Source organism: Poromitra crassiceps, assembly GCF_964638095.1.
Source record: "Poromitra crassiceps genome assembly, chromosome: 12".
In the NCBI taxonomy this organism is placed as follows: Eukaryota; Metazoa; Chordata; class Actinopteri; order Beryciformes; family Melamphaidae; genus Poromitra; species Poromitra crassiceps.
In genome coordinates, this window is record NC_139632.1 from 43,258,681 (window position 1) to 43,274,361 (window position 15,681).

The following is a 15,681-nucleotide window of genomic DNA, read 5'->3' on the forward strand; positions in this document are numbered from 1 at the left end:
TCTATCATGCCTAAATAGTGGCTAACCCAAACAGGTGTAAAATTCACTCTTGTTGACATTTTAAAAAACACATTTTACAGCCTACGGCCGCACAGAGTCCGGCCAGTAAAATGAGACCATTTTGAAATATTGGTCAAAAATCCAAATGTTGGTGTGTTGGGGAAAGTTAACTGCAGTCATGTACATCAGTAGTCCTTCTATCATGCCTAACTAGTGGCTAACCCAAACAGGTGTAAAATTCACTCTTGTTGACATTTGAAAAAACACATTTTACAGCCTACGGCCGCACAGAGTCCGACCAGTCATTGATATGGGCAGACATTTCACAAGCCCATGAGCAGAAGTGGCTACTTTTCACATAACCACATCATCCATTGTGGATATTAATGGGGCACCCATACTTGATAATCTCTCCTATTGATGTCTTCCGAGAGGCAAATCAGGTGAGTCAGCTATTGACCAGTGTGAAGTGGTCAGCAGGAGTTTTCTGTACACAGTCTCCTTTATATTTGTTCTGCTGGTCTATTTTGATTCAAACATTAAACTAGAGCTTCATCTTAGTGTTCTTATGTTCATTATGTTGGGTGTCATAGCTAAATTTCTACTTACATTTTTATTGTAAAAATCGAATTTTATCATGCTTTTATTCTGAAGGCAAAACACTAAACCGGAAGTCAAATCCCTGCTCACCGCACGCAATTTTTTTGTGAGGGGGCGTCTGCATCTAATTGTACATAAAGGAAATTAGCTACATTGTCGTACGTAAATTACAGTATGTTGTCCAGTTTCAGCCAACGCTCCCTCTTTCTCTCTCTCTCTCCCCCTTTTTTAGTCTCGTCACGTCAGTGGTCCCGTCGCGTGCCTTTCCACGCGACTTTTCCATAAACCGGCAGCGCCCCCTAACTGCCGAGCTCAGACAGGCACCGGAAGTTAACTAGTTTTCACGACGTAACGATAAAAGATGGCGGCGTTGTTTGGTGAGTAATGTTTTGACCAAAATGTAATGCTTTTACTACAGCAATAGAGCGTCGTGAATTATTTTACTAATCATATAAAACAAATACAACACATAACGGTGCATTCCTCAGCCTTTTGTCTGTCTCGGTGATGTGATTCAAAACATTTACTGTCTGCGCACACTGACCTTGCACTGTCTGTGTTAGCAACTTAGCATATAGCCGCTAACAAGGTTAGCTGGAATGCAGCTGTAACGTTAATGTGGCTAGTAGTAGCTGTCAGCTGTAACAATGGCATCATTTCGTCTTCTACAGACATTTTACGATGCATTTTAGCCACAGCCCAATGCACAGCCCCCGAAAGCGTGACTACAGCAAAGATAGTCAGAAAGATGGCAGATGTGACACATTGCTCTAGCGTTAATTGCCAACAACATTTCGAAAAAAGACCCAAAAGGGTACAATCGGTGGAAACGTTTTAACATGCACTAGCCCAGAACCTAAAATTATTTCCCCCAGCGGAATCACCAAAGGATGCCAGTATGGCATGCATGCGTCTGGACTCTGGTCCCAGACAACTAGCCGATTCTCGTCAAACTTAAAATAATATCCACTCACTTTTTGGAGCAACTAGGCTTCCGATATAATAAGGTTGCCCCATGCGACGTACCTGTGACTTCAAAGTGCAGAAATAAGGTTACAGACTCTTCTGTCACATCTGTGCCGGATACAGATTTCCAAAATAATTTTGGCTAGGCCAATGGAGGGCTCTTCATTAGTGTAATTATTACACTGTAATAGAAGGGGCAATAATTACCCCCAAAATTTTCATAATTTTATTTCCATTCAATTAAAGGAACACTCTGCCCATAACTGTCAACCTAGATGAATGATGAATAGTTTGACAGTTATTGAGAGTTGATTTGAGTTAATGAGTTATTAATTTGAGTTAGTGTGGACCAGTGATGTCACCGGTCCACACTTTAACACTCAATAACTGTCAAATTAAATGACAGACTTCAAAACCGTTTACAGTTTTCTGATATACTTACTGATGTTCTAATGATACAAAGCTGGTTGAAAATGGGCGGAGTGTTTCTTTAATTTTATTTCCATTTCCATCTCTAAAACACACTGGCACCTGCAAGCTGGTTCAGTGTTCCTGTATAAACGTCAACATCACTCGAAATCAGTGATGTAAATTAACAATAATGTGATAGTGGGGCAATTACGCACCTTGTTTTTTTGTCTCCTCTAGTCTATGGTTATAAATGGTTTCAGCTTATTTCATGCTTTTCTCTTACAGCCCCTTGCCTGGCCAGGTTTGGCTGTTTTTCAACCAGGTAAGAACCACCTAATCGTGTTCCTTATTTTGAATTTAATCCAACTCTGTCCTGCAGCTGCTGGCTTGCCTAAAGCTGCAAAACAGCACCACTGCCCATACAGCATAAAACTTCAGTCTACCCAAGTTACCCAACTATCTGATGGCCCTAACCCTAACAGCACTAAGCGATTCAATCGCACATCAATAATATTTCTCGAACATATCAGTCAATGCAACTGTGCATACGAACGGCGAAGTTTCACTCAGCCCTATTGCGCCCCCTTCATTTCAGTAAATTATGTCGAGTATTCCAATATATTGCGATATCACAATGTATCGTGATTCGTGATACAATTCTATTGTGACCCATGTATCGCAATGCGTATCGTATCGTGAGGTCCTTGCCAATACCAGCCCTAAATACAGTTAGTATTAATTACCCCAAAATGTCCAGTTAATTGCCATTGATTTCCATATATTCCCATTAATTCCTATGGAAAATTTCCAACTATGAAGTTTGAATATTTCCGAAATTTTGCAACCCTACTGATTGGAATTTGAGAACTTATTATTATTAATAATAATAATAATAATAATAATAATAATACTATTATTATTGATTCAGTGACAGCAAATAGTGAGTTTTTGTTAGTAATGTGCTTATTTAACTTGAGATGATTTTTCTCTCTCCCATCCTCCCCCTCTCCTCTTCTCTCCCCCCCCTCCCCTCCTCCTCTCCCCTCTCCTCCTCCTCTTCTCTCCCCCTCTCCTCCTCTTCTCCCCCTCTCTCTTCTCCTCTCCCCTCCTCTCCCATCCTCCCCCTCTCCTCTTCTCTCCCCCCCTCCCCTCCTCCTCTCCCCTCTCCTCCTCCCCTTCTCTCCCCCTCTCCTCTGGTTCCCCCCACCCACCCCGGTCAGCGGTTGCCTTTTATACACGTCCCAAACAGCCAGGACAACGCGATTGGCTGGCTCAGATTTGAACAGATCTGAGCCAGCCGATTGGCTGTTATCCTGTGATGACGTAATGTCCGGTGCCCCATGACCGGATGGACCATATATGGACTTCCTCCCCCCGACTGGCTGTGCTATCATAGCTGCTGACTGTTACTGCACTATCCGTCTCCTCCCCCCTCCTCTCCCCCTCTCCCCTCCTCTCCTCTTCTCCCCTCCTCTCTTCTCCCCTCCTCTTCTCCCCCCCTCCTCTCCCATCCTCCCCCTCTCCTCTCCTCTTCTCTCCCCCCTCCCCTCCTCCTCTCCCCTCTCCACTCCACTTCTCTCCCCCTCTCCTCTGGTTCCCCCCACCCACCCCGGTCAGCGGTTGCCTTTTATACACGTCCCAAACAGCCAGGACAACGCGATTGGCTGGCTCAGATTTGAACAGATCTGAGCCAGCCGATTGGCTGTTATCCTGTGATGACGTAATGTCCTGTGCCCCATGACCGGATGGACCATATATGGACTTCCTCCCCCCGACTGGCTGTGCTATCATAGCTGCTGACTGTTGCTGCACTATCCGTCTCCTCCCCCCCTCCTCTCCCCTCCTCTCCTCTTCTCCCCCCCTCCCCTCCTCCTCTCCCCTCTCCTCCTCTTCTCTCCCCCTCTCCTCTGGTTCCCCCCACCCACCCCGGTCAGCGGTTGCCTTTTATACACGTCCCAAACAGCCAGGACAACGCGATTGGCTGGCTCAGATTTGAACAGATCTGAGCCAGCCGATTGGCTGTTATCCTGTGATGACGTAATGTCCTGTGCCCCATGACCGGATGGACCATATATGGACTTCCTCCCCCCGACTGGCTGTGCTATCATAGCTGCTGACTGTTGCTGCACTATCCGTCTCCTCCCCCCCTCCCCCCTCCTCTCCCCCTCTCCCCTCCTCTTCTCCCCCCCTCCTCTCTTCTCCCCCTCTCTCTTCTCAACTTGAGATGATTTTTTAAAAATGATACGAAATTCCAAGTGATTCTCTACATTGGCAAATTCTGCAAATCATACTTTATTTAACTTATATTGGGGTCTGCTTTGTCACCGCCATCTTACGTGACTCCTGTTGTCTAGTGTCTAGTAGTCTTCAAAGTCAAAGGGCTTTACATACCATCAGCATGTGTTCCTCACTATGACTTGCTCTCCTCCACACAGGCCCATCTCAATCTTTGCCATTCAACAGAAGAGTTTGCATAGCAGTGCTAAAGGGGAGAATGTCACCTCCAGGTGAGTTTACTAAACCAGACCGCCATGTAGGAATGATCAGAATCCATGACAGGAGCCTTTAAACTGTCTTCCTGCCATCCGTCCCTCTGTCCAGTATGGTTCCAGTCAGAGAGAAGAGCACAGCGGTGGCTGCTGCCAAACCTGCAGCCGCAGCAGCCAGCAGCAAGGGGGAGTATGTGATCACCAAGCTGGACGACCTGGTCAACTGGGCCCGCAGGGTGAGTACTGCAGAGAGCAGGCTGCGTTCACAGCCATCACGTTCTGAATGCTGCATCTGAACTGTGCAGTAGAGGAGTGCATTAGGAGTGGCCCCACCGCAAATCTTGCGGGAGCAGGCAGTTTTCACTTTGCTGCGGGGCAGGAGCGGGCGCTCCAAAAATAAACTGCGGCTCCCAGGATTTCATTCTCTTTCATTCTGGGTTTTACTACCGAGTGATTCATCTTCTCGCACATGAATGATTTTTAGCCAGTGCGTATTCCACTGTAGGTGGAGTCCAACAGTCACAATAAGAGCAGAAAGAGGAAAAATGGCAGCTCAGTGTCGCATTCAAGCTTCGGGTATTAACATTTCTATTGACTATTTGCGGGGTCCGCCGGGACCCAACGCAAATCTCGTGGGAAATGGGTGGTTTTAACGTTGCTGCGGCCTGCGGACGGGATTGAGCGGTCAATAACATACATTGTGGGAGTGGGCGGTAATAGATACAGTCAGTGTCTCGTCATAGACGCGTGTTCAATGGATCAGTGTGGGGTAAATCCTCCCGGTCTTCCAATGCAGCAGAGTTAGCATTTAGCTGCTAGCCCAGCCCAGGCAGACAGGATCAGGGATTCAACCCCCGCAGTGAACGTAACATCTGAACCAGACGTCTATGTACCTGCTTTTGAATGGCAAATCCTGTAGTGTAGAGCCGCAGCACCTTCCTTTGGTGAGTCAGCCCATTGAGATATACAGTATGGTCTTTTTTTACCTCACCATCTAGTCTCGCGTGCCAGCCCTAGTAACATTTAGTGGGCGTTCCCTCACAGACCAACTGCATCTGTGGTCAAGAATCCAGTGGGAGTGGGATTAAGAAAACAGCTCGGCGCACGGCTCGACACCGCAGTGTTTCCTCCTTTAGTTCACCTCAAACTCTTTTCTCAGACGGGCAATGGAGGCGGAGAATATTCCCCCCACAACCACTTCCTGCCTATCTCATTTAATATTCAAATAAACTCCTCCCACTGATGCTTCCCAGCATACGTAGATACCCAGAAGCAAACGACGCTCTCCATGACACTCCATAGTCTTGTTGTGAATATTGACAAATGTTATGCAGCAACAAGTTCCCTGTTTGAAAAGTTGGACTTGACCGTTCCTTGTTGTTATTAGAGCTCTCTGTGGCCCATGACGTTCGGCCTGGCATGTTGTGCGGTGGAGATGATGCACATGGCGGCGCCTCGCTACGACATGGACCGTTTCGGCGTTGTGTTCAGAGCCAGCCCCCGACAGTCCGACGTCATGATCGTGGCAGGAACACTGACCAATAAGATGGCTCCAGCTCTGCGGAAGGTAAGAGGAGGAGTTTGAATTTGAATGATCCAAAACTTAAGTGGGAAGATGTGGGTGTGGCAAGTGAGTAATGCTCTCTCGTTCCTCAGCACCTACCGTCAGTTTGCAGTTTGAGCAGGGCACCAAACCTCCAGCTGCTCAGTACAGCTACTCAGTGGCCGACAGGAGGAAACCGCAGTAACCAGATCGATGACTGGATCTAATTTGTGGCGCTAAATCAAAGTCATATAGTTGCAACATCAAATACGTGTAAACAGCTAGCACACACAGATCTTAACTCATTGAGTGCCAATGACGTCGATCGACGTCAAAGTAAATAGTGACGTAGAGTGCCAAGGACGTCGATCGACGTCAAATGCGTTTTTTGACGGTGGGACGTGGATGAAAGCCTCAGGCATCTCCTGTACAAATATGGGAGCTATTGAAGGTGTATAACCTATTTTACGGACTCATTAGGTGGCGACAGTGCTCTCCAGATTAGAGACAGGTCCGGAGAAACAGGAGGAAAAAGCCGTGATCAAAGAGAAACCGATGCATGCTGCAGCCAGAGCCATATAGATTGCTCTGTCTGGAGCTGACGTTGGCTGCGAACAGCGCCCACAACTGAGGCCCTCTGTCTCTGTCTGTCTGTCTGTATAGTTTCTCCACACGATTAGCCACCAGAAAAGCAGCACCCGACGCCAAACCATTCAGCAGTCCGGTTTGGCTCTTCCCTGTCGCGCTAGGAGCCGCCCGGCACACAAAAACGGAGCACTCCGAAAATAGAGTGGGTGCGTGAGGCTGTGTGTTAGTGTGGGGAGGAGTTTGCAGCTGAGGGGGGGAGGGGGGGAGAGGGGGGTGGGGCACGCAGGGCATCACACAACTACACCACGTCACTACATCAGAAAATATTATCTTCAGACTCAGTGAATGTGCTTGAAATGCTACATTTCACAAAAGGCGGAATATCTCAGCTAATAATTTGAAACGCCTGTATTTGCTCAAAACGACCTATCTTCTCCGGCTCATAACTAAAGAACGGAAAATGGTATCAATAAACTTTTTTTTGCTGATGATACAATAGAGCCAGCTCGTTCTTTGTGCGTGTTCGGTGTTTACATAGTAATATCACACAATATTCTGTGGGCCTTGAGAAATCACTGAAAACGCTCTGAAAACTCTGGCACTGGGAGCGTCCGTTCTCCAAAAGTGGCTGGCACTCAATGAGTTAAGGACGAAGTTGACTCATCTCAATTTCACCCATTTATTTTAGCCATGTTAACAAACATGCCAGCGTTTCCAGCAGCGAGTGGCCTGCTGTGGTTCTCTGATGAAGGCCACCAGGCCCAAACATTGGCATGTTTTTTGGCATGTCCAAAATAAATTGGGGGAATTGAGATTAGTCAACTTGCTCCTAAAGATCTGTGTGTGTGAAGATGTTTATGTTTGGATATTTGATGTTGGAACTGTGGCAGCAGCACAGTGGAGCTGAAAATCCACTTGCAACTTTCTTTCAAATCAACTTTCTATGGAAGAAGATTAGGACCATATGTGGGAAAAAAAGATTAGAGTTCTGAGTTAAATCATATGTGGTCCTAATCCTGCACTGTAACTTTCCCTGGTTAAAGGTAAAAAAATTGTAAAAGCTAGTTTACTTATGGATTATTATAAACCTGTGTGTGGATTGGCAGAGTGCTTCGAAGGCTTCCTCCAGCTGAGAGCAGATTAGTTCTTTAGTCAGACGTTACATTACGGGACTGAACCTCTCCTCGTTTCCACCAGGTGTACGACCAGATGCCCGAGCCCAGATACGTCATCTCCATGGGCAGGTGAGTGAACTCTTTCTATGGGTTGATCACTCACCACCTCTCATTCCTGATTTTTTTCCTCTGATACACTCGATGAAGTGTGGACTTACTTCCCTGCCTCTTCACTTGTCATGTGGGACATGTGACTTTTTAGTGGGACAAATACCTGTCACTCAAAACCAAGCAGCAACCTCCGTAGATGAAAAATGATAGTGTGCGGCCAAAAGCTTAGCATCTGGTCATCCGCTAAAAAAGCAGAAACAGTGGTTGCAGATCTGGCGGTTACAGAAATGGTATGTGCTCCAAAAAACAATTCTGCTCTGAAAACAGGGCGTCAAAGTAAATAAATGTGATGATGGGTGTTATCTAGCTACACTATGTAGCTAATACACAAAAATAAAATGAACTTACACACCATATATTGTAAGTCGCTTTGGATAAAAGCGTCTGCCAAATGACGTAATGTAATGTAATGTATATAAAACCATCTTGCTATGGGGAAATGCTAACACTGTAACTCAAACATGCAGGAGGTCCGCCAGATGTGGGGTGGGTCTTAGACCGCAAGATCGAGCAACCAGTAACAGATACCAGGGTCTTCTCCTTTGAGAGAGAGCCTGGTGACACGAGGTTAGAAAAATTAAGCCAACGCTGAAGTGCCAAAAGCTGCAGTTCCTCCAATGGCCAATTGAGGCTGCCTCCAAAAGCGAGTCATTCCCCATAGACCCCCATGTTAAAATGTCCAGATTGACAGCAGAAATAAACATGTTGTTTACAGCATGGTAAAAAAGAAAAAAAAGGTTTTGGTCTCTATAGCTCATTTACCCATTCATGACAGGCTTAAAGTTATGCGTAATTAAGGCTGTGGACGCTTTGAGTGACAGGTGGCAAGCCTATTCACCTTATTCACCACGCCCACTTTTTATCTCTTCCACGTTCGAAGCAACGTATTTGTTCTTCCAGGTCAGCGCTAGTTGGTGGCCATTTTCAAAATAAAACGTCAGTATGAATGAAGTTTGGCAACATTCAGAATTAAGCTACACTGCGGCCAACTTCAGTTACATGTTCATAACGTTACTGCTGCGAGGAGCCGATGGCTGTACCCGGTCGGCATTTAACGTTAGTTGCAAAAGAACGTCGACAGTGTTTTCTCACTGCCAGTTGTAGGGTTTGACAAATAGCTAGTCCGACCGGTGTCAGCACAGTCAGCGCTGCCGGTCCTCGCTGCTCGTTAAGGATTTCCAATAGGCGTTATTCTGATAAACTGGTCACATATATGTTACGTTCTCACCCGACAAATATTAAAACTTTAAAACAGTTTGGGGTTTTTTAGCTTGAAAACAGCTTTTTGGCAAGTCTAAATGACTGCGGTAGGCGTACTCTACTTCCGTGTTTAAAACCGGAAAGACGATTACGAAATGACGTCATGCAGAAGCGTCCTTGTATGGGCAAAGAATAAGGTGAATAGGGGCCAGCTGTCTGCTAGGCATCAGCTCCACACTCTCATCCAAATATGGTCACTTCTGGGCCCCAAAAATCCACAAACCAATGGGTGACATCGCGGTCTCTACGTCCATATCTTTATACAGTCTATGGTCAAAACTGGCCATACCCATAAGACACGCCCACAGGAAATGGTTTATGCCCCGTTGAACCTCCAGTGAGAGTTTTTGTTCCAAAAATAGGGTATCGGCCCAGAAAATTGGTTTTAAACCCAGAAATCTCAACAGCAAGTGAAGTAATGGCTGAGTCATGGATATACTGTAGATCAACAACCCTCTCAGCCCCCACAGATATTTATGGTACAGTAATTCTGTGCGACAGGCCACTAAACGTCCTAACGTATTATAGTACCTTTATACTTGGCTACTACTCACAGTACACTCAGTCCATGCTGTTACATACATATGACCACCAACCAGTTTGTTCCTAATTGTGTTCCTGTAGCTGTGCCAATGGCGGAGGATACTACCACTACTCCTACGCTGTGGTCCGAGGCTGCGACCGCATCATACCGGTCGACATCTACGTTCCAGGTGAGCTACGCCTCATTCACCTAGAACCACAAGTCTGTTGTAGACTGACCTCATTCACCTAGAACCACAAGTCTGTTGTAGACTGACCTCATTCACCTAGAACCACAAGTCTGTTGTAGACTGACCTCATTCACCTAGAACCACAAGTCTGTTGTAGACTGGGGATATTGGTGCGTGACTGCCTGGTTCCAAGTAAGCACTGACTGGGTGAGTCAGGCACTATGGATCAAAACCTCTACTGATTAGGACTGCGTAGATTACCAAAAGTAAACAACAAAATAGAGTTTGCACCCTAGATACTGCTACTCCCACCATTCATTGGTATCACCACAAAGTGTGACGTTTCGGGCAAAGGCCTTCCTTGTCTGAGGACTAGGGATGCACCGATATGAAAATTTTGGCCGATGCTGATAACCGATATTAACATTGCTGTTATGGCCGATAACCGATATTTATCGATGTCGATATGATCTCTATAAAACCACATTTTTTACATACTGAAAAACACATGTTAACACGTTGAGTGCCATAGCCGAGATATCTCGTCTTACATAATCCAACGGTTAAGTGCCATAGACGAGCTATCTCGTCTTACATAAACATTTTTTTTTTTTGACGGTGGGACATCAATCAACACCTTTTACGTCTTCTATATCACTATCGGAGGAAGAGAATGTGTATAATCTATTTTACCGACCACTAAGTGGCGACAGTTCTCTCCAGACAGAGACAGAGAGAAAGCCACAGCCACGGGACCCGTGGACCAAAAGCAGCCGCCTCCCGCGGAAATGGCTTGGCGATTTTACAGTCAGAAACGAACGAGCCTCATTCTCATACTGTAGGCGGGGACGCTTCGCGCTGCTGCGGTGGGGGGTTCCAGAAATGGACTAGGTGAGCAGCATAAAGCCTAGAGTCGCACGGGGCTTCATCGGGGCTATCAAACCCAAGAGACAGTGAGACCTATCCACACTCGCTGCCAGGGAGAGAGGCTGCTCTAACTCGCTGCTCAAACTCCCAGCAGCAGAGCACTCCGCAGCACAGACGGAGGGAGGAGTTTGGAGACACACACACTCTGAGAGAGAGAGAGAGAGAGAGAGAGAGAGAGAGAGAGAGAGAGAGAGAGAGAGAGAGAGAGAGAGAGAGAGAGAGAGAGAGAGAGAGAGAGAGAGAGAGAGAGAGAGAGAGAGAGAGAGAGAGAGAGCACAGAGTGGGAGACAAGGGCACCCATAATCACAGGCACGTGAGGTGGTTCTAAAAATCCATTTATCTCCAAACTCTCTGAAAATCTCTGAAACCATGCTGTACTCAACGGCTAATATCTACATAACTACTAACTCTGCAAACTAACTCTTTTAGACAGAGAAAGCAGACATTCTATTAGTTATTTTTAGATGATTGGTGTTCACGAATTCTTAACAGAAAATAATCCTCGGCTCTTGTAAAATGAGCCAGAATCCTCAAAAAAAAACCTGGCACAATTTACCTACAGGATTGAAAAAATGGCTGGCACTCAATGTGTTAACACTGAATTTGAAAAAGTTATGCATTTCTTTATTTGCAAAGCCTTTGGAAAAGCCCATAAATCATAGATTTACTGCATTATTTCATATCAATGTGAAGAATTTGGCTGATAATGATAACCGATATTAACATTGCAACATCTGACCGATACCAATATGACCGATATGTTAAAAAATGACCCAACATCGGCCGATACCGATATGATTGCCGATATATTGTGCATCCCTACTGAGGACGGGCTTTCCCGAAGAAATGATCACTTAATTTATGGTTAGCGAGGTACAGTGTGTGTGAGTGTGACAGTATATAGTGATGTGAATCTCAGGACATATGGCCAAGCACTACCAGCGAATAACATGATAGAAATGTTAAAGAGTTGTATTATATTTGTTGTTGGTTCTCCAGGTTGCCCCCCCACAGCGGAGGCCCTGCTGTACGGCACTGTTAAAGAGTTGTATTATATTTGTTGTTGGTTCTCCAGGTTGCCCCCCCACAGCGGAGGCCCTGCTGTACGGCACTGTTAAAGAGTTGTATAGTTGTTGGTTCTCCAGGTTGCCCCCCCACAGCGGAGGCCCTGCTGTACGGCACTGTTAAAGAGTTGTATTATATTTGTTGTTGGTTCTCCAGGTTGCCCCCCCACAGCGGAGGCCCTGCTGTACGGCACTGTTAAAGAGTTGTATATGTTGTTGGTTCTCCAGGTTGCCCCCCCACAGCGGAGGCCCTGCTGTACGGCACGCTCCAGCTGCAGAAGAAAATTAAGCGCGAGAAGAAGATGAGGATCTGGTACAGGAAGTGAAAGTGCAGTGTGTGTGTGTCCGTGTGTTTGTGCGCGTGTGTGTGTGTGTGTGTGTGTGTGGTCTGTAAATGTATCTCCGGGTTGGATTTTCCAGAGCACGATGTCTCCTCCATGTAGAGCAGCAAGAAGTAACTTTAATAAAGTCACTATGCTCATTTACACAAAGCGCAATGCTGCTTATTTTCAACTCGCCACAATGTTTGGTCCATAACGCTGGTACATTTTTTTCTGTTTGGTTTAGTTAAAGTCGAGCTGAACCCAAAAATTACGTTTCTTTTCTTTTACTTCAAATACCTGGGTATGCAGTGCACCTATTTAATAATGTATGCAAAGAAAATCACAAAAATCTTATTTCTTTAGTTTTTCACACTTTTTCACATCAAAAGTTCATTTTTCAAGATTTCATTGATAACAGTAATTTACAGTTTGCTGACGTCACCTAGTACTAGGGGTGTCACGATACACTCAGTTCACGATACGATACGTATCACGATACTGGGTTCACGATAACGATACGATACGATACGATTTTAACAATATTTTTTTAAACTTGAATAATGACAATATATGACTGGAAAAGTAGTATTTTATTTGAAATGCACAAATACAAAACATGCTGTTGTGGGAAATTGTTATTACAATAACAACTAGAAAAAACATGACATTGGAGATAAGGCTTATCTTGAAATAGAATGAGTTACACCGTCACTTAGATTTACTTTGAACTAAAAGGTTTCTCAGCAGTATACATTCTCATTATGCATCTTCAGTTTTTCTTCAAACTCAAACAACAAGACTTTTCTTAGTCTATTTTTTATGCATCTTCAGTTTTTCCTGTCAAGTAAACAGTTTTGCCAGAAACTCAATTGAATGGTTTCTCTCCTGTATAACTTCTCATGTGTCTCTTCAGAGACTTGTTCAACTGAACTACTTTCCACACATTGAACTTCAACAAACAAAGACGTTTCTTTGTCTACTTAAAAAAAAAAAAAAAGTTTTACTATCGCGAAATTTCGTGGGACGATATATTGTGACACCCCTACCTAGTACTATCAAATTTCTACCCCATTTCAACCAATCATATCACGACATGCAGCTGTCAATCAAATCTTCATTTCAGGATAATCTTTTCTTCCAAATGAAGTAGAAAATGGCGCCTAGTGCCTGTCATCTGGCAGAATTCCTATCCCATAAACTAACTACTAACTTGGCCAATTGTATGAAACATGAACAAAAAACAAAAACTATAATCTCTAAGAATCCAAAGAAATGTAACTGGCTTGTTAAAACGCGCATTCCAGGAATATCGTATTTACAGAAATAGCGTAAATGGCACGCGCTTGAGAGCGTGGTTTTCAGGGGTCGCCCGTCGGAGATTCCAGGCGGGCGGGCAGCACCCATGCATCGGATTGTCCGCTTGCTCCGCACGAAGCAGGTGGCTGCCTGGTACTTCGCGGATCCCACTCGCGTAGCACGACAACGCGCTGAATCCCACTCGATTTGGGGGTGGAACATGCCATGATTGACCAATGCCAAAGCCAGTCGACAGAATTGTCAAATCAAATCATCGACACGTATATGGTCAGCCTCTCAATTTGTTTTCAGTCTCCGACGCTCATGCTAGTGCATTCCGTTCCGGTTCACCTCGACTTTAAGGATTATAGTTCTTCTGTAACAGGATACACAATGTGTCTGATTTGATAAAAGAATATAAGTCAAACTCATAAATTTTTTCGATCATAAAAAAAGAAAAGATTCTTAATTCAGTGCCATAGACATTTTCATTCATTTTTAATTATTGTTTGGTAAACTTTGAGTCTGTCACTCAAGTGAAAAATAATTTCAGCCTCACTCTATTGAATTCCAGTTGTCAGATCTGGACCACTAGGTGGCGCCTGTGAATTATTAACCACACAAATGACATCTGAACCTGCAGCCTCTGACTGACGCCACACACAGACACATGCCTTCATGCATGTCAGATATGAGCAGAGGGAACAGGCAAATCCATAGAGTATAATCAGCCTCATATTGGTGTATAGATGGACAACTGTAAGCTGTGTATCAGCAGAGTCAAAGTGCTTCTTTATGGTCTGCTTCTCACTAAGTGCTGCTGGACTGTATATTGGAGGACTAGACAAGAAGAGAGGCATCTATCCTAGTCCGAGCAGATGCCCTCCTCTCTCACCACAAGAAGAGAGGCATCTTACCACGGAGTCATTACGCTATTAGAGTTAACTCAATCTAAACTAAAAGTTAAAACTATGCTGTGTTGGGTAGGGCTGTCTGTCCTCTAAAAGTCCAATAGTCGAATCATCAGTCGAGAGACCCGTGAGTCGACAGAGATTCCTCAAGTTGAGCATTTTTTTCCCCATTTAAATTCCAATGTTAATTTCATTTGTTAATTTATTCTTGTTTAGATTTATTTACAGTAGGCCTATCAGTTTTTGAGAAATAGGCTAAAGAACTCGCCTAGCCATTATGTAATTTCAAAGCAGCGGCAATGTCTTATTTTACACTGTTTCATTGGTTTATTCATGTAGGCTCCATGTTGTAATGTTTAAAAGGTGAAATAAAAAATGTGGCTATAAGAGCTTCATTTAAAAAAGAGATGCATGTGTCCTGCCTGTCTCATTATTCAGACAAATCCATTATCCAATAGCTCGACGACGGCAATTAAAATCTTACATGATCATAACAGTCTCACTGATTTTCAAATGCTCAAAATATGTCCCCATCACTGTTGCATTGACTGTTAATGTGGTCGAAATAATTACTGAAGATATTCTATACTACTTTTTTTTATAGAATAGTCGAATATTCGTATTGGACAGTCGAATTCGACTGGCAGAATTCTGAGTCGAGGACAGCCCTAGCGTTGGGTCCTTGGATTTGATGGAATTGGGCCTAGAAATTCCTTGAATTTGATGTTTTAGATTTAGAAGGTGTGGAAACATTCCAACAATCATACAGGGAGAAATCCATCGTAGAAGAGGAGAGACCAGTTTCTTCGTCCACAGGAGCAGGAGAGAGACCGATTTCTTCGTCCACAGGAGCAGGAGAGAGACCAGCATGCACTGCAGCTTAGAGACAGGCTGGGGTTGGAGGTAAGAGGATTGTTGGTGGAGAAATGGAAAAGCACCTTACACTAAGGCTAAGCAACATTCGTTATGCTCACTTATGTAACCAGTTTGCCCAAAAATGAAAATTCTGTCATCTACTCTCCAGTTGAAACACAGGTGAGGTGATGTTTGTCCATATAACTCATGGAGGTTGCCAGCACCCTTCCCCAAAACAACTAAAGTCAGTAGGAATCAGTTATTCAGAGTTCCAAAAAGACCTTCAATACTGTCAGGGTTCCTCCTACGGAAGGAGGAAAAGCATTTTGGAGAAGGCAACCTCCCTGTGTGTTATATGGACTAACAAATGTGATCCTGTGTTTCATTTTGCATGAGGCCGAGTAGATGATGACAGAAGAATTGTCATTTTTGGGTGAACTACTTTAAGT

The 15,681-nt window shown here is 44.6% G+C and overlaps 1 protein-coding gene across 1 annotated transcript; it reads left to right on the plus strand.

The window, feature by feature from the left end:
• The first annotated feature begins 929 nt into the window (after nt 1-929).
• Nucleotides 930-13,285, plus strand: LOC310786442 (NADH-quinone oxidoreductase subunit B-like). The gene is made up of 8 exons (XM_083647649.1): nt 930-977; nt 2,263-2,299; nt 4,413-4,484; nt 4,579-4,702; nt 5,854-6,033; nt 7,795-7,841; nt 9,768-9,856; nt 12,076-13,285. Exons 1-8 carry the CDS (start codon nt 962-964, stop codon nt 12,171-12,173), a joined length of 663 nt encoding a protein of 220 aa, XP_083503775.1. The 5' UTR covers nt 930-961; the 3' UTR covers nt 12,174-13,285.
• The last annotated feature ends 2,396 nt before the right edge of the window (nt 13,286-15,681 follow it).

Excerpts from the sequence above, each read along its gene's own strand:
- LOC310786442 (XM_083647649.1), top strand. Across the intron at positions 4,485-4,578 it reads GGGGAGAATGTCACCTCCAG|TATGGTTCCAGTCAGAGAGA; the intron begins GTGAGTTTACTA and ends CCCTCTGTCCAG. Across the intron at positions 4,703-5,853 it reads TGGTCAACTGGGCCCGCAGG|AGCTCTCTGTGGCCCATGAC; the intron begins GTGAGTACTGCA and ends TGTTGTTATTAG.